The 24,279-nt window shown below is 37.8% G+C and overlaps 2 protein-coding genes across 3 annotated transcripts; one reads left to right on the top strand and one right to left on the bottom strand.

The window, feature by feature from the left end:
- Positions 1-3,854: 3,854 nt before the first annotated feature.
- Positions 3,855-21,183, bottom strand: LOC145225895 (sodium- and chloride-dependent taurine transporter-like). The gene is made up of 12 exons (XM_080092248.1): positions 18,724-21,183; positions 18,396-18,527; positions 17,454-17,709; positions 16,721-16,853; positions 16,255-16,389; positions 15,960-16,063; positions 15,313-15,406; positions 14,758-14,901; positions 14,295-14,432; positions 5,866-6,072; positions 5,376-5,552; positions 3,855-5,173 (listed from the first exon to the last, which is right to left on the bottom strand). Exons 1-12 carry the CDS (start codon positions 18,869-18,871, stop codon positions 5,105-5,107), a joined length of 1,737 nt encoding a protein of 578 aa, XP_079948374.1. The 5' UTR covers positions 18,872-21,183; the 3' UTR covers positions 3,855-5,104.
- On the top strand, positions 7,422-13,955 carry LOC145225911 (uncharacterized). 2 transcript variants are annotated; one of them, XM_080092249.1, is made up of 7 exons: positions 7,422-7,565; positions 7,797-8,028; positions 8,120-8,336; positions 8,407-8,500; positions 12,794-12,941; positions 13,158-13,234; positions 13,372-13,955. In XM_080092249.1, the coding sequence occupies exons 2-7, from the start codon at positions 7,818-7,820 to the stop codon at positions 13,627-13,629; spliced, it is 1,005 nt and encodes a 334-aa protein (XP_079948375.1). In that variant the 5' UTR covers positions 7,422-7,565; positions 7,797-7,817; the 3' UTR covers positions 13,630-13,955. The 2 variants fall into 2 exon arrangements, with proteins under 2 accessions (XP_079948375.1, XP_079948376.1); XM_080092250.1 differs by having other exon boundaries at positions 13,124-13,234; positions 13,372-13,434.
- Positions 21,184-24,279: the final 3,096 nt, after the last annotated feature.

Genomic DNA, 24,279 nt, shown 5'->3' with positions numbered 1-24,279 from the left:
TTCAGAACATTGTGTTATCACGCTGGCTGTGCGCTTCTACCCAGACAGAAACCACGCAGTACCAGCGACTTGCAATTCATCGCAATCACATTTCCGTTGCACGCGCGATGACGTCAGTGCAGCGTGACGTCACAATGAGCAAAAAGTGACAGTCGCCAAGATATTGCGAAAAAATCGAGTCCGACTTCGTGTCACGAGGCTCGATGGCTTGATTTTTAACTATTGCAAAACTGACCACAGTCGGACAATCTGGGATTATTGTTGAGTTTTGCTGAAAATGCGAAAATGGTTGGTGGAGATATGTGACTTTTATGTGGCGAATACAATAGCAAATATCACTCATATTGCCAGAGTCAAGATATTTTTTAAACATTGTTTAATTTTAGCCGTGAAACAACTTTATTGAGTAGAAAGGGTCACTGCCTAACACTTTAACACGTTCAGTTCGTACGTTTATGTTAAATCTGCTGCATCAAGTCAGGATGAAATACGTGCTACTTGGAGTCGTGCTAAATGTCTTTCTTACAGGTACGTTGTATTTTACAATGTTAACTTAACGTCAATGTTCGGAGGGGAAGCTTGAATAAGTAATCGACAAGTAATCTTAAAGCTGCATTATAATAATATAACGTCATGTGAAAACTGATCTCAGATTGCGCTAAAGTGTGTAGTAGTGACGCAATGATACGTAAATAAGTTTAGACTTTGTAAAATCTTAAAAATTTTGGAAATAAAAATATGTATTTTTGACAACATTTACGCACATTGTTTGTAAACTATATTCCAAAACAAACGTTACAGTTTTAGAAATGCAAAGTTCAGTACGTAACAGGATTGAAAAAATAGTAGTTGTGTTTAACGTACTTTCTGCTGCGGTTAAATGAATGCCCTGTTTTTGACTCATGCTTATTGTTTTTGAATCAGGCGAAGCTATTAAGTGCTATCAGTGTACTTATTACACCGAACTCAAGGGAGTTACTGTCGACTGTCTGGGGCCTGATTTAAGGGACGATTTACTTAAGGAATGCGGAGCCAACTTTACAAGCTGCTCCACAGTGACCAACACAGATCTAAGTAAAAGTTCTACCAAGTGTAAAATTTGTTCGGAAAAATACGGAAGGCCTAACAGTACAGTACTTTAATTTACATGGAGGTACGTGTGGTTTGTTGATTGTGAAATGTTGAAAAGGCATGTTGTTTTGCAGAACAAAGCAAATCTCCCAGAAAGGTTATTCGTTCATGTGGAACTATTAAAAACGAACGAAAGAATGGTCAGTGCGAACGTTTTTACGAAGGTCTATTGGGAATTCGATCTTGCCAAACAACTTGTTCTACAGGTCAGTCAACAAATAATGTTTCATACAATTAAATTTATAACGGGTAATATCCCATGTTTAGTCCACGGTAAGATAATTGATCAGGTTTCGTTTCCAAGAAACGATTCAACACACGTTTTACTTTGTTCTGCTTTGCATAACGTTTTGCATCAATATGGATTTGCAATGAGGATGTTGATCCGAATTTCTTAATAAGTGATGATATTGTAACCAAACGAAAAGGTTTAAGACAAACACGTTCAACCTATTTAGTGTATCACAAATTTTACCCTGGACTGACCTTTGTACCACCGTTCGCAGCGTAAACGCGTTTTAGGCACGACTTGAAACCACATGAATACGTTTAAAGGTTAAAACGTTAAGCGGAAACACTTTGCTCTCCTCAAGCAAGAACCGAAAATTCTTTACAGAAAAGCACAAGCCAGTGTTTGCATATAATACATCACCATATTTCATTATTTACTGCTGTCAACTCAAAATAAAATGAACAGAAGGGGCGTTGCAGTAAATATCGAAACAACCCGGTATCTTAATCGCAAATATTCTATGGCTTAAATTTTTTAGTTAAAATATTTAGAACTGGTGCATTGCGTACCCATTGATCAGAAATCTTGGATTTGTTTTAGATGGATGTAACTACAAATATAACACTGGTTCGGCGTCCACGACAAAGTCATCAGTACGATTGATTGCGGTGCTTTTCGTGTGCAAAGTTTTCCACGAACTGTTTGGTCATCATCTCGCGTAAACCAGTGTGGAAAAAACAAAAGAAATGCGATGAGTCATACAACTCACACTCAGACGAGCCAACTTTCCACACAATTCAATCACACCCACAAATAACTGTTTCCGCAACCCCTTGTACATAAAGTGTACCAGGCGTTGGGTTTACGTATCTGTGCTCAAAACAATAGACCAATATCAATATAGAAGTATATGAAGTCAATCCCTGTGGCAAGTCTGCTATTTTCTTATATTTGCAATGGTATTTTTACTCAACTTTACTAATGTTCAAACATGTCGTTCCCAAAACAATGTACAATCAAGTTTGTAGAGTTCTTCTGGCCAGATTTGCTAGAAGAGCTCTACAAACTTGATATTATGCCTGGCAGCAATAGCTTATACAATGTACAGCGTTTAGTTTAATTTGTTTTTGAATCGCATCTCATTGAAAAAAAACTTGTACAACAAAACCTGCAAAAATTGCGTTTGGTGATGCTATGCTATACGAATGACAAACGGTTTCCTAAAGTTCCAGGTAAAATGTGTTTGGGTTTTTCATAAACATAACAAGATTCGATTATTACTGTTTATATATTGCTTTCCTTTTTGAAGCGTTATTGCTCGATATTATGCCTAAAAATCTTAAAGTATAAAATTTGTTTAAATAAAACCGAAAACAAATGTTTGTTAGGCAGATTGTATGGTTTTTAATACAGGATGGGTAGAAATTAGGCTACTTGGACAATATTTAAAGTTTACCAGTGAATTGCCAAAAGTTTTAGGTGAATAAGTGTAAATAGTGCCTCTCATATCTTATAATACAGCGGTTCCCAACCTTTCTGGTGCCGTGATCCCATGATAACATTTGCCAAGTTGCGGTGACCCCAAGGTCAAAAATTAGTAGGCTCTAAATTAAAATGTAATGTATTTATTTTATTGGGGTTAGTGGTCCTTGGCCTAAAACAAGTTGGGAACCATGCCTTAGGCCAGGTGTGTCAAACTCAAACATCCTTGAGGGTCAAAAACAAACTTTGAAGTAAGTCTAGGGGCGCACTATTGAAACATTGTGATAATGTAACATGACAACAACAAAAATTTTAAGATTTAAAAGAAAAAAGTTCATTACTGCCATTATATACAGTGGCGCGGTGTGAAATAACCAACTGTGCTTAATTGCTTTCTGCGAAAACAATGGCATACAATGACGCAACAATCGCAATTGTTGATTATGAAGGTGGGCTATTTCGATCATCCTACTGAAACGTTGCATATACCGCTAGTAGAGAATGATTGTGTCATCTAAACTCACTGGTCTGACAGGGTATTTCGCATGAGTAAAAAAAAACTTATAAAAGTTACTTCGCAGGCCGTACAAAAACCCTTGGAGGGCCGCATGCTGCCTTAGGCGACCCCAAGCAAATTGTCAGGCGACCCCAGTTGGGGTCGCGACCCACAGGTTGGGAACCGCTGTTATAGTATGAGGACATTGTATTCTTGAAGATTTTTTATTAATACCGGCGACCGACAAGGTCATCTTGACTGTATGATATTGTGGATTGTAAAACATGTTGTGAGTTACAACTATAGTAATTTTTTGAGGACCGATTTGCGAATTGACGAGGATTTTGTCTCCATTGAATAATTTGTTTCATATTGTCTTTGTTTCATAGTTACTAACTTCCAAATGTTAGTAACGAAAACGATGTAGTTAAGGCGCAAAGTGCGATTTTTTGCATGATTGCGTATCACATAATCTTTCACACAGCGCTATAACTGACAACTCGCTGAAAAGCATTTTTATTTTGTCTACTCACGAAAAAAATCAGTAATTAAGTTGGCAACACAACGCTAAAACATGGTTAAAAATAAGTGGATCCAGTGCATCACGATCAGTGCGACCTCACAAGCTTTTAATATGCAAAGCAAGTTGACTGGACGTTTATGGAGTGGAAAGTTTTATTTTACCAGAACAAAAAACTGCCGTAGGATACGGTCTGTTTAGATCAGCCATCCGAAGACAGTGCAGCAACTTCCACAGCGAACCACCATCTGAGATTTCGCCATTGATCTTACAAACGCAGAGGAGTAGATACTCGACGGCAACATTCTTACAGTCGTCGAGAACTGTCATCGGGACACTCAGGTGAACCTACAGGATCACTGGAAACGTTCCAAGGAACCGCGCTGGTGTTTTCGTTTAGGCCGGTTTCATTTGGCCAGCAGAACCCGCGGGTTCAACCATCGTCTTGTGTAACCGCTTCGTGCGGTCGGTTGCGATCCTATATGGCAGAACACACCCAGAAAACGGATTTCATCCACCATTCAAATAACAGGACACTTCACTCGATAGCCCAAGGTTTTATTCGGTGTCCTTGCTGTTTACTTAACCGTTCCACAATGGAACTGGGATGATGAAGTGAAAATGCATATTTTTTAAGTACATAAAAATACATTTTTGACCTTACTTGACTTGAGAATTTATCGTAATCAGGCTTAAAAGCAATAACTACTAACTTATAAAACATGCAAGAAAATTGAGACATAAGTTGGGGTGAAAATGATGTTCTTTTATTTTTCAACATGGGTGTTTAGAAATAAAGAATTCAAACCGGGCGTTTGAAAATACTTCCAGCAAAATCGATTTTTAAATGAAAAAATGCCAACAGTTAAAGTATTTCGCAAATAGGCTATAGTTAAAATTCTACTTCTGCAATACAAAGCCAGCATTGCACTAACACCAAACTTGCTTGTACAATTTACCTTCCGAAAGTGCACTTATCAAGTATATTCACGCATAGCATGATCGAAAGAAAATTATTAAACGTACCACAGCACTGATACAATATGTGAGAATTACAGCCACAACAGCAGCCAATGATATATCAACAACATATAGCAGATTATATTGTAAATTTGAGGACGCACGGCGCACAATATGGATCGAAAAGAAACCAGTCCTTCTACGTCGACCTAAAAAAGGCAACGCAAAGAGCACATGGCCTCTGACTGGATCACGGCCTTGAATATCGATATGTGCTACAGTGTTACAGTGCATGATTAAGGTTATCGAGTTCTTCTTTGTCTTCAAGTCGTCCCACAGGTCGACCGATTAACTAAAATACATTAGTTTGTTGAACGCTAGTTTTTAAACCAACTAAAAGTTGTCATTCTTGAAAAAAAACAGTCTTGAAAATAATAGAAGCTTACATTTTGTTTTTGTTTTCTTTTCCGTAAAAATGTTATTTTATTTTTTTGAAAACAAAACGTTTAAAACAACGTCTACAGAATTGCTGTAACTATTGAAAAACTACACACCCTTCCGAATCTTTCCCCTCTCCGCCAGGTTCTGTAGACAGCGTATAAAGCGTATCCGGGCACCATAGTAACAGATGTTAAACTCATTAAATGTCCAATCCCTTGGGCCCAAGTTGGGTAGACGTATTTGTTGTAGCGAAGTTTAGTATTGTTCACCAGAAAGTAGAGACAAAGGGCCTAAAAGGTTACAAAAAGGCCTTACAGTGATTTTCTTTGTAAACTTGGTACAGCCATTTGAGTCAATGTAACATATACGTCCCACAACAATCACAACTGTAACCGTGGAGTATTTTTGTGCACAATTGGACATTCTCATAGAAGAATAAATTGACATAATTTTGTTCAAAGGTACAAAATTGTAAGCCTACACTGGTAAAAAAATCAACTTCCGGAGATAATTTGAAGTGGAGTACATTCAAAAAGCCCGTTAAAATATGACTATTTTTTCCTAAAAAAATATTTAAAAAGGTTCGACATATTTGCAACATACCAAGCACATTACGGGTCCTAGGAATTTCCATGATAAAACAATCCAATATTTTCCAGGCCGATCTCCTACCATATCCACCATCTCCAACCAGTAACGGTTAACTCCATAGCACCACCCAATGGCAACATACTCGCAAAAGGCAACAAAGAAAATACACCAACCTGCTACAGCGAAGTTGTTGTAAATTTCGAACACGTAAATTCCACCCTGACAAAAAGGTTACAATTAGGAAAATCATCGTAAACTCATTGCAGTAAAAATCAGGGAATCGAATCGTAACTGAACCCAAAGACGCGAACCGGTTTGAGCGGTTTATTTCATTAAACCCGAACCAGAGTTGAACTCCATATTGTGTTGAACTCGAACTTGAACTGAACCAGCAATAATGCAGCGTGTATTATTTTTGTGATTAATACCACAAAGTTATTTATCCCCAACAGTGTACTGAAGAATACGGAAGATAACAATTTGCATTTCATCAATTTAGTTTTTTGTAATATTTAAACGCTAAACATGCCTACTCTGTTGCTTACACTTCTAATTTAAGTTTTCTTTTGTGCAGACAAACAACGCATTCCTTGAACACAAAAATCGTCAACTGTTGGTTAAACATACACTGTTAATTCGCATCCACCCTTTTCGCGATTTTTTATCCACCTGTTTTCCTAAAACGTGGAAACAAACAACCGTAAAGCGGACCAAGGTAAACAAATACCACGCTATGTTTCTTAGCATGGAAGATCCCATGCTTACAACTATGGTTAAGGTTGTAATATACATGCTGTGACAACTTTCCATCTTTTTTGGTCAAAAAATACTAACCATAAAGGTAGGTTTTACTCATGACTTTGCAAGGACAAATTGTCGTCATTTTGTGGTTTTGGTATTGATCAAATCTTAAAACAAATTTTTCAAATTGGCTTCCGCCCATTTAGCACTACTGTTTCAATGATAAGAGAAAACACATCGACACACGGGCACTAAAACAACGGAGCGGAAATAGTTGCGATGGTTAAAACGTTATGAAGCGCAAGAGTGAAGGGCACGATTGGTAGCTGGCAGAACGCGCTGCAGCTTCAAGCGTTTTTCGTGATTAGGGTTCACAAGAAAGTGTGGATGACTTTGATCGACACAAATTAATACAAACAGCCTGTTTTTTTGCGGTCATACACTATCAACCGGACAAAGGGTTTTGAACGCAAGGTTTTAACTATAACGTGGATGTTGTTTATGTTTACAAAACTCGCCTGTTTACAAACGCGTGGAAACCCAGCAAGCGGCAAGGTGAAATTTCGTTTTTTTTGTTTGTGCAGGTTTAGTCACGTTTTGCGATTCTTGCGGTTGATCAATACCATTTAAATTGTAGAAAAGAGTATTTAAGCCCACAAAAACAGTTGTGGTGTAAACGTTTCAAATTGTATTGAGAAATCATAAGTTGCCTTCAAAAGTAAGATGATTTAACTTGCATTTTTGATGATTTAACAAAAGTAAGATGATTTAACTTGAGCTTTTTGACAGAAAAGAATGAAACATTAACATAAGAATGGTTTAATACTTGTATTATTTAACTTTTAGTGAAAGAAACAATAACAAGTAACTTTGGTTTTCAAAATGATTTTTATGACAAGCTCCCGGATGTAGGTTCAGTCCTCTGCACGTGCTTGCTTTGCGAAATCAGCAAAGTGTGCCCCGGTAAAGAGGTGAGTTTGCTGTTCGGGAGGATTGGTTATCGTGAAATTAAATGTTTTTCAGTTATACGATATGTTGTGTGTGGAATTTTTTAATGATATATCTGTCCAGACTTACTTTTAATGTAATATTGTTAAGATTACAACCCAAAAAATGTTATTCAAAATGGGGAAGAGAAGTTTTATTATCTTAATAGCATGTACCTTCTTTGCCCTTGTGTAATTAATTGAGAAAGTGTGTAGTGTTTTGCAGATGTAAAGGACATGGAATTCAAGTATCACGTAACTTATAAATACAAAAAACTAATGGTCAGCGTGACAGACAAAGAATGTTTATTTGACAAACTATTAAGTACATTTAATCTTAATAAAGCAGTGTATGTTCAAGTGTACGACAAGGATTTCGAGGACTGGCATGAAGTCATAGATGCTAAAAGTTTACCTGATAATGCAAAATTGCTACTACAAGAATCAGGTAAACAAACAGTCTTAGTTTATGCCATGATAAAAATGATCTCTAGTGTAAACAACTAAACAAAGATATTAAATATTTGGATATTATACAGAAGGTGATACTGGTACCAAGAGTGAAGCTGCATCCAGTAGTAGTGATATGAGTCATGTTCAACGTGAAGATAAAGAGTTAACATGGGTTGCAAAACTGAAGTTGCCTCCTCTACCATTGCACATAAAAAATGTGATTGCTGAAGGCAAACCGCTTACAAAAGCAGTGAGAAACAAGATTGTACAAATCCTGTTTGATACCTTAAGTGCCAATGACATGTAGGTATTTGACATGTTGTCGTTGTAGCAATGAAAAATTATTTCAATAATTGTTTTTTTGCTGTTCTAGATATGTCCCATCCCCACTCAAATACATATCAATTTGTTTGGACCTTGTAAAGGGATATCCCTCACTTGCAGACAACAATTCAGCAAATCCAATTGTAAGGTTTATTTGTACTATATATAATGTTTTTTGCACTACTTTGAAAGTTTGGTAAAGTATCTTATGTAACAGGAGTCTTGGGTTGAGTTATTAAAGCAGAGATTCTGTTACATGAGGCAGGGGCTCTTGGACAATGCAAAGCTTATAAAAGTGAAAGAAAAGTATGACAGGAAACTTTTAAAAAGAGAGGTATATTCGTAATGAATAGAGGTATACTAATAAGGTTAACGTTTACTGAGCAAAACATTTGTATTTGTAGAACACTATATTGCTGCAACATGACACTTTCATGCCCAAAAAGCAAACAATATTGGGATTTAATGTGAATTATGAGGGCAGCTCTGTAAGTTATATAGAAGGCTTGTTTGGTTTGATTTTTTGGGATTTAGCCTTGTTGTATATAAGCTGGAGTGCACATAGCACCTATTCCCAACTAGTAAAAAATCAAAAGTAATCAGATTTAGCCCATACATTTAGTTTTGATTAAGTGCAGTAGGAATTTTACTTAACAGACATACCATAATATTTAAACATTTATGATTTAAACACATATTGCAAATATCTAGGTAATTAGTTTGTATTTTGTAGAATGATCAGGCTGCCACATTACAGAAAATTAGGAATTGGCTTAGAAACGAAAGTGTCAGCTCTTGTTTGCTAAAGTTTCCATCACTACATGAGGAAAAAATGGTGAGAAGAATTAGTTGTTAGGTATGGTGCCAGCAGTATGGTTTATGTAATATTAAGGCAAGTTTACGGTTAACAGTTGTTGTATTTTCAATATATTAAGGATGACTTACAGTTTTACGCAGAACAAGTTACAAAATGATAGTAAAAAATGTTAACCATGATGTTTATCCAGTTATTAATACAAGGGTGATATACTCAAACCAGAAAAGCATTTCATATTTGGGTCTCTGGTGTAATTACAAGTTGCATCAAACTTAAATAGTTGCATCAATGACATAAGTTTGTACCAAACATGTATTATATAGATATAAATATATATATATATATATATATATTTTTAAGGATGTTTAAAGGGATTTAGATTTTCCTATAGACTTAACAGCCCGGCTGAAAAAGAAGGAGAGTTGGGCGTCGGGCCAGCAACCCGACCCCGTAAAACAATTTTCCGCTACAGAAACAGCAAGAAGAGTTACTACTTTAAGCAGTGGCAGAAATGTGTGTTCGACCCAATCATTCATGACGGGCCAGGGTGAAAGCCCCAGGGAAGCTCTGGTCCCGATGAAGAGCAACATATTCTCTGCTACAACAATTACAAAACTAGCAACCTGGAATGTAAGAACTTTGTTCCAATGTGGAAAATTGGCGCAAGTATTGCGCGAGTTTCACACCTACGGATTAAATATTCTCGGTGTTAGTGAAATGAGATGGATTGGAAGTGGCAAACTGACTAGCGAGGGAAAGACAGTTGTCTTTTCGGGACACAACAAACAGCATATACATGGTGTTGGGTTCGTGCTGGACCATGAAGCAAATCAGGCATTGGTTGGATGGAAACCAATCAGTGATCGAATAATTACTGCACGTTTTCACTCGCGCCATGGGAAAACATCTATTGTTCAGGTGTATGCCCCTACAGAAGAGGCAGAAGAGTCAGAAAAGGATTTGTTTTATGACCAGCTCCAGGATACATTAAATGGTATCCCTAAACATGATCTACAATTATTAATGGGCGATTTTAACGCACAGATTGATGGAAACAGAGCTGGTTGGAGTGACATCTTAGGACCATTCGGTGTAGCAAGCAAAACTAACAACAACGGGCACAGACTTCTTACCATCTGCAGTACAAACGAGTTATGTATAGGGAACACTTTTTTTAATCACAAACGAATACACAAGCAAACCTGGAAATCCCCAAACGGCAAAACAACAAGTGAAATTGACTACATTTGCATATGCAGAAGATGGCGCAGCGCACTGCAGGATGTACGTAGCTGCAGAGGTGCAGACGTAGCCTCCGATCACTACCTCGTCAAAGGGTCACTGAAACTAAAACTGAAAAAAATTATCAAACACAGTGGAACAAAACCATACGACCTTATAAAACTAAAAGATCAAAAAATAGTAAAAATGTTTCACAAAAATTTGAGCACAAGATTCCAGGCTGTACAAGTAAAAGATAATATTGAAGAGCAATGGAAACAATTTCAAAAAATAGTGACAACAGCTGCAGATCAAACCCTCGGCAGAAGGCGCGGGACGAGAAGGGAAAGCTGGATTCGACCACAAACATGGGCACTGATTGATCAGAGAAGAAAGATTAAACATCAAAGGGACAGCGCCAAATCTTCTGATGAATACTGGAAGATAGAAAAACAGTACGAACAAGCACACAAAGTTGTTAAAAAGAGTTGTAGAGACGACAAAAAGTTTTGGACTGAAACGCTATGTGCGGACGCACAGAAAGCAATGAACAGAAATGACACTAGAGCGCTATTTGGAATAATTAGGCATCTGACAAAGACAGGAAAAAGCTCCGGTGTACCAATTAAGGACAAAACTGGAAAAACTCTTCTAACCGAGGAAGAACAAAACATGCGATGGTACGAACACTTTAAGGAAATTCTGAACCAACCAGAACCTTACGAACTGCCTACTTTTGAAGATGAAGATGGACCAACGATGGAAGTAGATATGGGTGACATCACAACAGAAGAAATTTCCAGTGCACTGAAAAAACTCAAAAACAACAAAGCTGCAGGTCTCGACCAAATTTCTGCTGAGATGCTAAAAAATGGAGGGAATGCACTGATTGCACAGTTGACAAAGCTATGCAACTTATGTTGGAAAATGCAGACTGTACCATCTGATTGGAAAAAAGGAGTAATTGTGAAACTTCCAAAAAAGGGAAATCTAGGCATTTGTGGTAATTGGCGAGGAATCACACTGCTATCTGTTCCAGGGAAAGTGTTCTGCTGCGTGCTTCTGCACAGATTAAAGACATCCTTAGATGAGAAGTTGAGAGAAGAACAGGCAGGCTTTCGATACAACAGGTCGTGCTGTGACCAGATCTTTGTTCTCAGAAACATTGTGGAGCAGTGCCTTGCATTTCAGAAACCCCTGTTTGTCAACTTCATTGACTTCAGGAAGGCATTTGATAGTGTGCATCGCAACACTGTATGGCAGGTGTTACAAAAATACGGTGTTCCACTCAGGTTTATAGATACCTTCAAAAACATCTACGAAGGATCAAGCTGCTGCGTAAAAGTTCAGTCAGGAAACACAGAGTTCTTTAGAATCAACACAGGTGTGCGCCAAGGCTGTGTCTTATCACCCCTACTATTCATTACCACTATCGACTATGTGATGAGAAAGGCAATGAATTATCCAAAGTTCGGCATCTCATGGACAAACCACAAGCGTCTTACGGATCTCGACTTTGCAGATGACATCGCCTTGCTCGCAGAGTCGATGACAGATCTTCAAGAAATGACCAACTCATTGGCCAAAAATGCAGCAACAGCCGGTCTGACGATCAACAGCGACAAGACTAAGTTACTTCGAGTTGGAGGGGAAACTCAGTCCAACGTACATTTAACCATCAATGGAATTGAGCCTATTAACAACATCACAAGCTTTACCTATCTTGGCAGTGTGTTCACAACAGATGCTGATGTGGAGGCCGACATAAATGCCCGCATCGGAAAAGCTGCTTCGGCCTTCAGAAGGCTCAAAACAGTTTGGTCAAGCTCGAAGGTTTCGAAACTGGTAAAGATCAAACTGTACCAGTCAATTGTAATGCCCACCGTTCTATATGCCAGTGAAACCTGGAAAATGACAGTCAAGCTGAAAAAGCACATAAACGCTTTCCATCAGCGTTGTCTTCGAAGGATCCTAAATATCACATACAAGGACCACATTACAAATGATGAGGTGTACCAAATTAGTGGTACCAAGCCTTTATGCACCATCATGTCGACGCGGAGATTTAGACTTGCAGGGCATGTGTTACGCATGTCAGACGAACGGGCTCCAAAAATCGCTATGAGCTGGACACCGCAAGGGAAAAGAAAAAGAGGTAGACCAAAGCTTACCTGGAGGGAGACTTTCCGCAAAGATCTAGAAATGAGAGGGTTAAACATAAAGGAGATAGAGGAAATTGCAAAAGACAGAAAAAAGTGGAACAATCTTGCTGCCCAATGCGCCCAAGAGCGTGGGAAACTATAATATAATAATAATAATAGACTTAACGTTTCACTTTAAACATCATTAGATGTTAGTGACTGTTTTTGACAAGCACAATAACAAACTGCATTTGTAGTTGCTTCAAGAAATGGAAGTCTTAACAGGAAATTCAGTTTTACAATCTTTCAATGATGTGGCTAAATCTTCAATTATTCCCAAACTGATGAAATTGGAAAATATGTGTAATATTCCAGAGGAAATATTGATGTTTAAATGTTCAAATGGTATGTATTGCAAGTATTTTAGGGAGAATATTTTGTTTGGTATTTTGGCCATAATGTTTATAAATTATAAGGCCAGTGTAAAACTGCCTTTTTCATGTCATTTACTTATGCAAACATGCAAAATACATTGAATTATTCTCGCCTACATTATAAACATGTACGTGTTCTTTTTAACCTTAAAGTCAGACTTGGATTTTTGATACCAACTTTTGCCAGGGCTGGTGGACATCGCATTCAAGGCTTTACCAACGGTTTTTGAAGAATTGTATGGGGACTTCATTGTTTTTAGGCAGGTAAGATTATAAATTATTACAGCAGTGGTGCATGTGAATTTGTTGCAAATTATTATTTGTTTCAGCACATATAAATACGTACAAATGTTATAAATTAGATTTTGGTAATCAGTATTGTAATTTTTTGTTTGTTTCAGGCCAGTGACATTCCCAACAGCATTTTCCCGTGCCTCTTTCTAAAACAATCACAGATTTTCCTCTTTGCTGAGAAAAACCTACTGTACAAGTGTAATAATGTGGTACATGGTGTTGCAGGACTCCTTGCATGTTATTGGATTTTTAACATACAGTTCCCGAAATCATGTGAGAAAACCCTACAGTTGCTATGTTATTTAGTTGGGTTGACAGTTGATATTTGTGCACCTGTAAAAAAAGTTATTGGTGTGTTGCAGTAAAATGAACTCTTAGCTGTATTAGATGGTTGTTAATTTGGTGATAATAGTAGGTTTAAAGGATCCTAAACTACCAACAACACATGTAGTAGTTAACACCACATTGTTTATGGTGCATGGTTTTATTATGTGTTATTTTTGTGAAACATCATGTTTTCTGTCTTAGTCATTTTTACATGTGATAAGCACCACAATTACTGGGTTTAGTGTTTTTTTACATTAAATGCATGCCTCTTTCCAAATAAGTTGTGCTAAACTGCGGTGATTGTATATTGTTGTTTGCTTTTGCTGTGACTGTTTTTGCCAAAGGCAATAAACTTGCAAATTGATTCGTGTAATTCTCTACCTGTAACATGGATATAGAACATGTATGAGGGTGGTATTTTAGCAGGAATATAGTTGGAAATCAGGGACCACCCGTATAGTTGTGTCTGGGGTGGAGATTACCATCTAACCTTAGGGATGGAAAACAAGGACCACCTTTATACGTGGAATGGGCACTAGTTTTTCATTTACAGTGTACGCTTGTCATCGCTGGTAACAAATGCTTTTTGTTGCTAAACGGTTGTTAACCCTATTGATCTGGACTAAAATAAAAAGTATGAAGATGGACATTGTCTCATATGAAACAGAGCGAGTAGTCTCAAAACAGACAACAGCTTTTGTACCTCAGTGAGCATTGTTAAACCAACCAGGAACATTCCAGTTGCGAAAACACCTTGCAAAATTTCACGGCTGTAGCGTCGTTTACGAAGACGTGGCATTCCGTCCATGAAAGTCTCCACCATACATTCCTGGAAGACGAACTGTGTACAGAGAAAACAAACCGATAAAAAAGTCTGCAATGATGGCTAAATTGGAACGAAGATAATTGATATTGATATTACTCCGTCAACACACATTGTAAAAATAAATAACATGCATTGCTTTATTAAGCCATTGATGTGCTGATTACGCTGTGACAGGGAGAGCTGAAAAAAAGGTTTGCAAAATTTACCAGGCAATTATGATATATAGACATGCACTCAATGATGTTTAGAGGTCGCAGACCTTCTGAGCCATGCCAGTCTCTAATGTCCAAACGGAGTAAAAAACATATATTACCCAAAAGTTTGGAAATTACGATGTTACCTGTGAATCAAATCCCAAGAAAAGCAGGGTAAGAAAGAAGATGGCGCACCAAAACTGTGGCAAGGGAAGCAAGGATAAAGTTTCAGGATAAACAATGAAAGCTAATCCCGGACCATCTTTAGCCACTGCTTCGACAGTGGTGTTCTGCAAAAAAGTTCAGCGAAATATGGTAAGTCATCAAAGTAAGTGAGTTTCAGCAACGTGAACTTGATTTTTTCGAGCAACGTATGTAAGTCAGAGTCATTATGAAGGTGTCAAATTCAACTGGTTAGATTTCTAACCGTTAGAACAAGAGCAAAGAATATCTAGCTGTTACGACATGACCTTATTGTCACGTTTTTTGTTGGTATTTTCATTGCGTCAGATAATATGACTTATGCGCGGATGGTACTTAGGTGCGGATGGTACGGTAACTAACATAACCTTAAATCTTGAGTAACAAACCGCATTTGCAACTTTAAAATGACCCTTGAAGCGGTTTAGAGGTTGATGTATCGACGCCAAACAGTATGCTGCTTAGCATAAACACGTGTTACGACCGGTCAAGGGACTCACCTGATACTTTGCCATAAAGCCAAGCGTTGAAAAAACGGCGAAACCGCTTGTAAAACTAGTGATAGAGTTCATTGCTCCAATCAATATTGAATCCCTGGAAAGAAATGGGTATTCACACTTAAACTCCTGTCGCGTTTGGTTTTAACTGGTACGGTAAAGTCATTAAGATCTAAGAACAACAAATTGCTGGCACTCCGATGGGCACAAAGTGTTTTCGGTACTTTTCTCAACCCGAATAAACGTAAACACACGAGTTTAGCGTAATGGATTTAAGTGTTGACCTTGTACAACAAAAATCAGGGGGCGTATGAAAAAGCAAATATCCTGAGCTAGTCGTGAAACGACACATTTACACGAAATTGTAAACCATGGAAAATGTTAGTATGCGATAATGCGCACGTTTTAACAAAGTTTCAAATTAATAGTTAGCTATGAAGCAAAACACAACCGTTTCATGTTCTTGACAATAATGATAACACAGCGGTTTTAATGTAACATAGGAGACTGTGCATTTACAAATATTTTAGGATGATTAGAAAAAACCTTTGAAACCTGTCGCCTCGACGTACGATTGCATTTCTTTGCAACGGGTTACCTTTCTGTATCAATTATGCTATAAATTGCAGATCAATTAACGCTTTACAAACCTCCAAAAGTTGTGTTTCCGGCCGTTGTAACTTCCGAGGACCAGTAAAACACCGAAGCACACTGCATACGAGTAAAACACCTGAGAAGCTGCGCTTACCCAGACCTGAAATCAAAAACAATATGTGTGTTATAGGTATTCTGCGGTACTGCAAGTTGTGTTTAATGCAAGAAACAAATTCTTAACGATGTTGTGATAACAAAACAGAATAGCAATTTCATTACCCTCAACCAAAATATGCAGTGTTGCAAACCGGAAAACAACTGCTTTTCGAGGAAAGATTCATACATACATACCTCCGGATCCTGAAGTTTGGTCACATTTGGATAAAGATAATACTTGATTCCATCAACAGCGCCATCAAGTGTCGCTCCTCGGATTAAAATTACCCCGATTAGAATGAAAGGCAGAGTCGCAGTAACGTAGACAATCTAATAACAAAGCTAGTTACACCATCTATAGATGTGGCATGAAATCCTGTACTGTTTGCCTCACTTTTTACGGGGTTCAAACCAGGACGCTCCTCAAAGAGTTTACATTTTTTGCTTTGATTACTTCAAAGATGTGCCCCACCAGGTTATAACAGCAATTGGTAATTGGTAAAGTCGAGCATGGAATATTTCGGTTGCAATAAATTTTAAAACAGCCATATCAGTTGTCTGATTTTAAAATAAAAGGCCTGTGGGTTAGTAATTTTAAACCAGAAATGTTGTATTGAAAGATGCATTTAGACAACATTTACAGTTCATAAATCAACAGTACCTTTGCGGTCCACTTGATCCCTTTGAAGGTTGAAAAGTAGAACCCAATCCACAGTAGGGCTGAATAAAGAACAAGATCCCAACGCAGGCCTCCCACCACATCTACACCACTGGACAGACCAAGGACTTCTCGACTGCATCAAGTAAAGTATGAAATACGTGTACAGACTTGGCTTGTTGACTGCGACCGTCTTATTATAGTTAACAGTAATTTACAAAGCAGTGATTACCGAAATCGAATTGGAAGATCGAAAGCGAGTTAAGGTGCCGAGTTCGCGATATTTCAACCTGCAGATGGAATTATCAAATAGTATTAGCATTTTGTTTTTTCGAACTGTTTACATTGATTTAACGCTCAGGAAGCACATCTCATGGGGAGTTTTGTATGTTGCTACAGAAAGGTATGAATTAAACAGCAAAGACAACTGAACAGCTTAGGTTAATTGATAAACACAGTTTTCAGGCTGCAAATTTTCGAATTAAGGAGAAGCTATCAATAGGATTGTCAAAGGGGGTTTCCGGGTTAATTGCAAATCCCTTATCCTGGCACTATCTTTGGCTTTAACCTTCCAGGAACGGTGCGCATAATTTTTGGCTACAGCAAAGGAAATTATTCAGTCCCACAGTTTGTACACAAACGATCCTCTTGGCCAACAATCGTCAACAAACCAAAGTTTCCTTGCCATGATTTAGCGTTGATTAGCACTTATTTTTTTAATAATATAAACACTCACGTCCAAAATTCCTCCGCTGAAGACACGGATAAATTGGACTTTGCTACTAATCCGGTGCTGTTCACATCTTCAATACTTTTGTTGTAACTTGCGTTTTGCGGTGTCATACAGTTCGCGGTGTTCCACGTGTTGTTGCAATGCGACCACGGCAGGACAGCGGAAAAGCTGGTTACCAAGTACTTGAAGGACCAGACAAGCAGAATCGGATAGTATGTATTGACGTGTAGAAGGATAACAAAAGCAGCGAGAGAAATTCCTGCATGAATAGAAGTGACACGTTAGACAACCTCCTTTGACATTTATGCAGAAACGCAAGCCCGGAATAATGTTTAACTGACACATAAAGGAAGTTTAATATCCTAAACGAGTCGTAAATTGGAGGTCCCAGCCCAAAGCGTTTTATCCAACAAGCATTGATCAGTTTACCTATTTTAGTAGGATACAGAGGCAAAACAATCAGATTTGCTAAGCTGGACTTTTAGTGCGAACATGTAACGTACAAATCTTTGCAATACTCCAATACTCTGTAGGGTTTTGGATTGCCCTAAAAAGGCGAACCGGAAGTTTTTGAGACATTCCAAACGCACTGACCCGTACAATGCGACCAATTCAGTTCATTGACGAGGTTATTGTTATGTGGTCGCACTAGAAAGCCAGAATCGTCCTTTGAAGCAACTACATGCACCACGAAAATTTAAATTTGTCGTTCGGAAACAAAGTTACTACATGTTTTGTCAAAGTGACCACCGGCACTTCATGTAGTTTAATTTCATCGTACTGCAATGGGTAAAAAAAGACGCAAGCACTTTTCAATCAAATCCTAAGCCAAATCAACTGAATCTTTGGTCAAGTTAACCAAACTTTTTTCAGTCAAACAAACAAATCTGTACATATAACTTATGCAGCACACATTTTTTCACATTTGCACAGACTGACACATACCTTTGAATATAGGCACAGTTCCCCAGCTTTTGATTAGGCCACCACCAACCTTCTGTCCTATAGAAGTTTCCAGTATAACCAACGGTATACCCATAAATACGGCGAAGAAAAGATACGGTATCAAAAACGCGCCTACATAACAAAAAGTTTGTTGTAAACAAATAGGTAAACCAGTGGAAAAAATTAGCAGTTATATTGGATTGAGAAATCATATTAGCAACCCACAACAACAGCAGGCATTACGAAGACGTGCTTTTTATTTCGGCTGACGTCCAAAAGTATCAATTTCTTGAAATTTATCAAAAGTTAGCACCAGACCAGATTTTACCTCCGCCGTTTTTGAAACAGAGATAGGGAAAACGCCAAACATTTCCAAGGCCGACGGAGCAGCCTAGAGTTGCAAACATAAAATCGAAAGACTTTTTCCATTGTGGCCTTTTGACTGAGGCCGATATGCTGGCATTATTTTCCGACATGGTGGTTGTTTGGTGAAATATACTATTCAGCTGTCACAACTATTTCCTGACAAAGTGACGCGAAAATTACAAAAGAAATTGTCGAATCAACTAATCACCAAAACGACATCGAAAATGCTTGAAAACAAACAGTTTTGCAAAAGCTTGAAACGTTCATATTTTACAAAACTTTGTCCAGTCGTAATCCAAACTTGAAAACAGGGGGCATTGTTCTTTTTATGGGACATGATCATGATATTATATACGAAAGTAAAGACACCGTACGGACGTGACATCTGTAAAACATTATGCTACAATGGGAATTTCCAGTTCTAACTTATAAAACAACCAAAGTGTCTCGCATACACGATGGGAGCATATGGTACTAAACGGTGTTAAGCTAAATTAATCACCAATCACGCCCCCTTCCTTAATTGAAAACGTGTCTCGTATCGAATGCTGCCTCTACGGTGGCATAAATTATAACAGTTGATTGGATGCAATCACGTGCTCGTAAGGGATCAGATCCCCTGCTCGCAGGATCAGATCCCCTGCTTTGTTGAATCATGTGTTTTCCTGTTGTTGTTTCTCATTTTTATTGCATTTTGGATGGTTTATTAGCTACATTTCTTCCCTTACTCTCCTTGTTAAATCTTGCGTATGATTAGTTGTTGTTTTTTCTCCAACGTTTATCGCTCGCCATCTTTTTTGCCCTCTGCTGCTTATTTTCAGTCTCTGTTTACTTTGTTTTCTAGATTGTTTATTTTCTTTTCAGTTTCCGTTTACTTTTTTTTCCACATTGTTCGCATGGATTACTTCATTTTTGGACATTTGTCGCCCGCCATCTTTTTTGCCACTGTCCTTTTTCCACACGTTTAGTGACATTCTAATGTAAACCTTCTCGTGGAAGTGGTGGCTGACAGGATGACCACTAGGTGTTTCGCTGCCCCGCACGCACAATCTTTGTGTTACCATCACCTATTTTCGTTTGATTTCAGTGCAAATAAACTGCACATTAACTTGATGTAGACTGAATCGATAAATGCTGTGACAACTTTTATTGTGACACTTCTCTCGTGTTTCGTGACTCAACCGCTAGCCGCTACTTTACTGGGCGCCGGACAAACGTATCATCCATTTGTCAACAAACACCGGATGCGTTCTTAAACATTTTGATGAATGGCCACGATAAATCACAATGCAAAAAACTACAATAATACGAAAAACTAACTACCACTTAACTGTGTGATTTAGATTCAAGTGCTGTCGTAAAACTATGCTTTTCCAAACGTTTGAATTGGCTGCAAAATTTGTAGCTGATGGTCCCATTATGCGAGTTAGTTCTCGAACAAAAATCGCAAATGATAGTCTACATCGACACTTCACGGTGTTTTTAAGGGACATTTTTGTTGAGAAGCTACCTTCATACCTTACATGTTACAAATCCTGTTTGAGATCTACAACCTCGCATTTTAAATTAACACCTAACAATAATTACTAATAGAAAAAGTGAAAAGCTGCCAGTAAACGATTGTCTTCTTTTTATAGTCAATCTACTTAATCGTGTCTAGTGTAATAAGAGTTGGCTGAAAAGAATCTATTTCCTGCATTCCATGGGACGCCTGGCACAATTGCAACACCCCATGCCTTTGTCGTCGTGGAAAGTGTTGTTACAGCGAAAGCCACAGTGGATCTCAACCTTTTTCATGTGCAATAGAAGAAATTCCACTTGGCGTCTGATTCGACATGAAACTTCACTTTTGGCTTTCCAGGACAACAATTTTTCTACCTCCGAATGGTTTTGTGATAATACAATAAATATGGGGCTGGTATTGAATAGCAACGACTCATTTTGTTAAATTCAGGTTCAGCTACTCTGTGGTAACGACAGTTTTCTGTTTACGCTCCGTCTGGACTAGGGATCTTAAGAACCGTAGCGCAGAAAGCGTTGGTGTTTCTTTAATCCTTAATTCGTTATTAAAAAGTTTTTTTTAATAAACGAAATAAACTCCATTTACTCAAAAATTTTATTCTTTTGTTTAAGAAAGATTAAAATACTACACATTGAGTATTTTTACCACATGAACTTAATTTGAAGTTGAAACTCCTTCCAACTGACTGCATACGATACTATATCAACACATCTTTAGGTTCTACTAGCAGTAAAAAGCAACACAACGAAGACGTACAACTTATTTTAGTCTCGTTTCTGTTTGTACGTTTTTACGTGGCAACGAATACACCAGTCTCTTTGGGTTTGTTGAGCTAAAAAACTATAAACAATAGGGCTCTCTGAGATCCAACTCATTGTATGCAAACGTTGTAAAATGATCCTAGAAATAGATGGCCCAATTAGTACCATATGTTGGGGAAATGGGACAGTTCTTCCTAAATCCGTCCTGGACCATGCGAAAACAGGCTGAAGAATAGAATAGAAACAAAAACTCATTCAAACCAGAATGCAGTTTAATAAATTCAGGCGCATTCAAAACTGTAAGACGATTCGACTCCTTGTGTGTACATAAAGATATAAAGAGAGGCGCTCCTATTCTCCATTGCTCTGTAAAGGAAATCTCTCTTCCCTTCCCCTTAATACCCCATACGAGCATCAGCGATACATTCTTCAATTGCAATACGGAAATCGTACAAGGGTGATTTCCGCTTCTAACAAAAAGAAGCCTCCCTTACATTCAAGGTTTCAACATAGCGCATAGATGACTGGTTATTTGCTGACGAAGGACAATTACTTTCCCTTCAACGATACCGTAATCCCGATACAGGGTAAGTAATGACTACCAGCTGAACCACAAGAATCCAAAATATGCAAAGGCGATTCCTAGTTTAGTGTCTTTTTCGTTTTTTAGATTTACCTATGTGTTATAAATTAAGACTTGAAAAGAACGAACAACAGGGAAAACTGTAGACTAAACAAATAGTATAGTTGTATGTATATGATATAGGTTAGTTGCGGATTTACAAAAAGATTTCACAACTCTAATTTCATGGACCAATATCGAGGCGATGTTTCACTATTAACTTCCCTTAAGGGACACAAGCGAACCGTTAGTCTATTAGGGTGGGCCGAATACACGCCGCGTAGTTCGCAACAATAGGGCCACATGGTTGACTGCTTTTAGAAACAGTGCGATTCTGCTAATTTTTTTACTGCTGGGTCAAGGAGACGCAACCAAGCATTCACACCTCAACAATACCGGTAATAACAACGAAATTACCACCCAGTCATTATTTTCGTCTTTTTACGTGACCTTATTTTAATTGGAACGTTACCACCCCAAAATTATTTTTTTTATTAGCACGTTAGCACTTTTTACCAGCGCGTTAAGAAACTAAGTTTATTTTCATTTAATTTAATTTTTTGCGGTGGTGAGACCGGCTTAAATTTGTGTCTTTTATTTAAGCACACATTTGTGCGTTTCAGGTGCAAAACACGTGGCGACAGCGATGAACACAATGCTGAAAACCGAGGAAAAGAAAGCTTGCGTGAAACGTGTACGAAAAGAAGTGAAGATTACCGAAGGAATGGGTAAACATTTTCATTTTTTCTTCTTGTATAACTAACTGATACAAGTTACTTAATTTTGAACAGTTGTATCCTGAATTAAGGTTTTTCAGTATCGTTTGAAATAGTTTATTTGGGCGCCCGGTCCAAAAATATTTTATTTTACCAAGAAATCTCGAAAGCGCTTTTTCAGTATTGTATGTTTAAGACACGGACTACATTTTGTGTGATTATTTTACCTTTTAATGGCGCTTTGTTTGGACCCAAATCGCTCTTTGAACAGATTTGTTAATTTGAACTTTGAACTTGTATTTTATTGAAATCATGATTATGTTTTTTTAGCATACAAGGAAGACATTCCATTGTGAGCGAGTATTTGGAGCCAACTGGTCGATGACAACGTGATTCAAGTCACCACAACAGTGAGGGTGAAGCAAAACGGTAACCTGCATGTCGATGTATTCGATATACTCCCGGGAATACCACAGTGCATCTTGTCAATTGAGGTAAATACTTACTTTAAGGTTTATTGCGGACCGTTGCAGCTTGTTTTATATAATTGTTTAATTTATCCTGGTAAATTTATTTTGGGAATCATTCCCTGTTCTATTGCCATTTTTTGAAATGCTGCACCAGGCAATTTTGTTTAAATTGGTCTGTACAGTCGCGACATGCAGTATTGGTACTTATATAGTATACCACGTAGTTTTCGTGACATATACATTTTGGTAAAATTATTTTTTGCCCATTGCATCGACAAACCTAAAAAACATTTTTGGACTTGCACACCATGTAGTCAGAAACATTCGGATTATTTTTTGCTAAATTATTAAAAAACTAAATAATTGTTGTAAGATTCTGCTGGATTAATTAAAAAACCTGGTTGATTAAAAAACGTTTTAAACGTTTTATTTTTACGCGCTGCCGAAATGCACTAATAAAACGATCGGTTTAATAAGTTGCAAACAGTAAAATAGACAGCTTATATGCTGTTCAAACCCCATTAAGGAACGATTTTACCTTTGCCGCAATACATTTTTTTAGTATTCGATGACATTAATTTGTTCATGTTTAACAAAAGTTGGTAACTTAAGGGTATTTTTTTTCTTTTTCGCTGTCCCCATCTTTAGCATCATACTACGAGCCTAAACTTCAATACATATGCGGATGGTAAACGCCAGCGGGCAAAGGTCAAAAGAATAGTAAATCATTTTTGCTTGCTTCTAAAAACAACAAGGTGTAAATAATTAGATCAAGTAAAAAGAACCAAAAAGCTCATCCGAGAAACAGGTGGAGTAACAACTAAGTTATCCCGATCAAGCAGAAAAGCTCCGAAAACTCCAAATTTAAGACTCGAACACGGAAGTTTAAGGCCAAACTCCGACACGAACCTTTTTTCAAATAAAAGCTGGAATATAGGGTCTGGAAGATCGAAATGTAGGCAACAGCTCATATGCGACTATAAAGTATAAAGATAGGCCCGAATTAAGTCCAATCCACTCAGATTAAAACACGAAACCGGCCCGAACTCTTGGACCCAATCTGTCACAAAACCAAAAAACGACCCAACTTACAACTCTGAGAAACATACAACAGTCGATTATTCATTTCCAAGTTGGCTGTCTTTATGATCGCCTCGTTTTTTTCCCTACAATCTGACCACATCCTTGTCCCGCGAAGACCAGGTAACTAAAAAATATCTGATCCCCTTCACAACCACTGATGTCTAAAATATTGGTAGCATGTTGGAGGTATAACGCAATGAAAATTTAAGGTTTTCGTAACAGCTTAAGAAATACCAATAGGCACACATAACTACACAGAACACACTCGGTCACGGGTAACAGGAAAAGGAAGAAAAGCAATCCGATTTGAGTTGAGTTTATTTCGCTTAGTAAAAGACAACGTA

Source organism: Phallusia mammillata, chromosome 1 (genome assembly GCF_965637545.1).
Source record: "Phallusia mammillata chromosome 1, kaPhaMamm4.hap1.1, whole genome shotgun sequence".
Classification (NCBI taxonomy): domain Eukaryota; kingdom Metazoa; phylum Chordata; class Ascidiacea; order Phlebobranchia; family Ascidiidae; genus Phallusia; species Phallusia mammillata.
This window is presented reverse-complemented; position numbering and strand designations above follow the sequence as displayed.

Excerpts from the sequence above, each read along its gene's own strand:
- LOC145225911 (XM_080092249.1), top strand. The coding sequence starts at position 7,818 with ATGGAATTCAAGTATCACGTAACTTATAAATACAAAAAACTAATGGTC. Across the intron at positions 8,337-8,406 it reads ACCTTAAGTGCCAATGACAT|ATATGTCCCATCCCCACTCA; the intron begins GTAGGTATTTGA and ends TTGCTGTTCTAG. Across the intron at positions 8,501-12,793 it reads ACAATTCAGCAAATCCAATT|TTGCTTCAAGAAATGGAAGT; the intron begins GTAAGGTTTATT and ends CTGCATTTGTAG.
- LOC145225895 (XM_080092248.1), bottom strand. The coding sequence starts at position 18,871 with ATGTCGGAAAATAATGCCAGCATATCGGCCTCAGTCAAAAGGCCACAA. Across the intron at positions 14,433-14,757 it reads TCTTGGGATTTGATTCACAG|TTCGTCTTCCAGGAATGTAT; the intron begins GTAACATCGTAA and ends CTCTGTACACAG. Across the intron at positions 5,553-5,865 it reads TAGGACCCGTAATGTGCTTG|GCCCTTTGTCTCTACTTTCT; the intron begins GTATGTTGCAAA and ends GTAACCTTTTAG.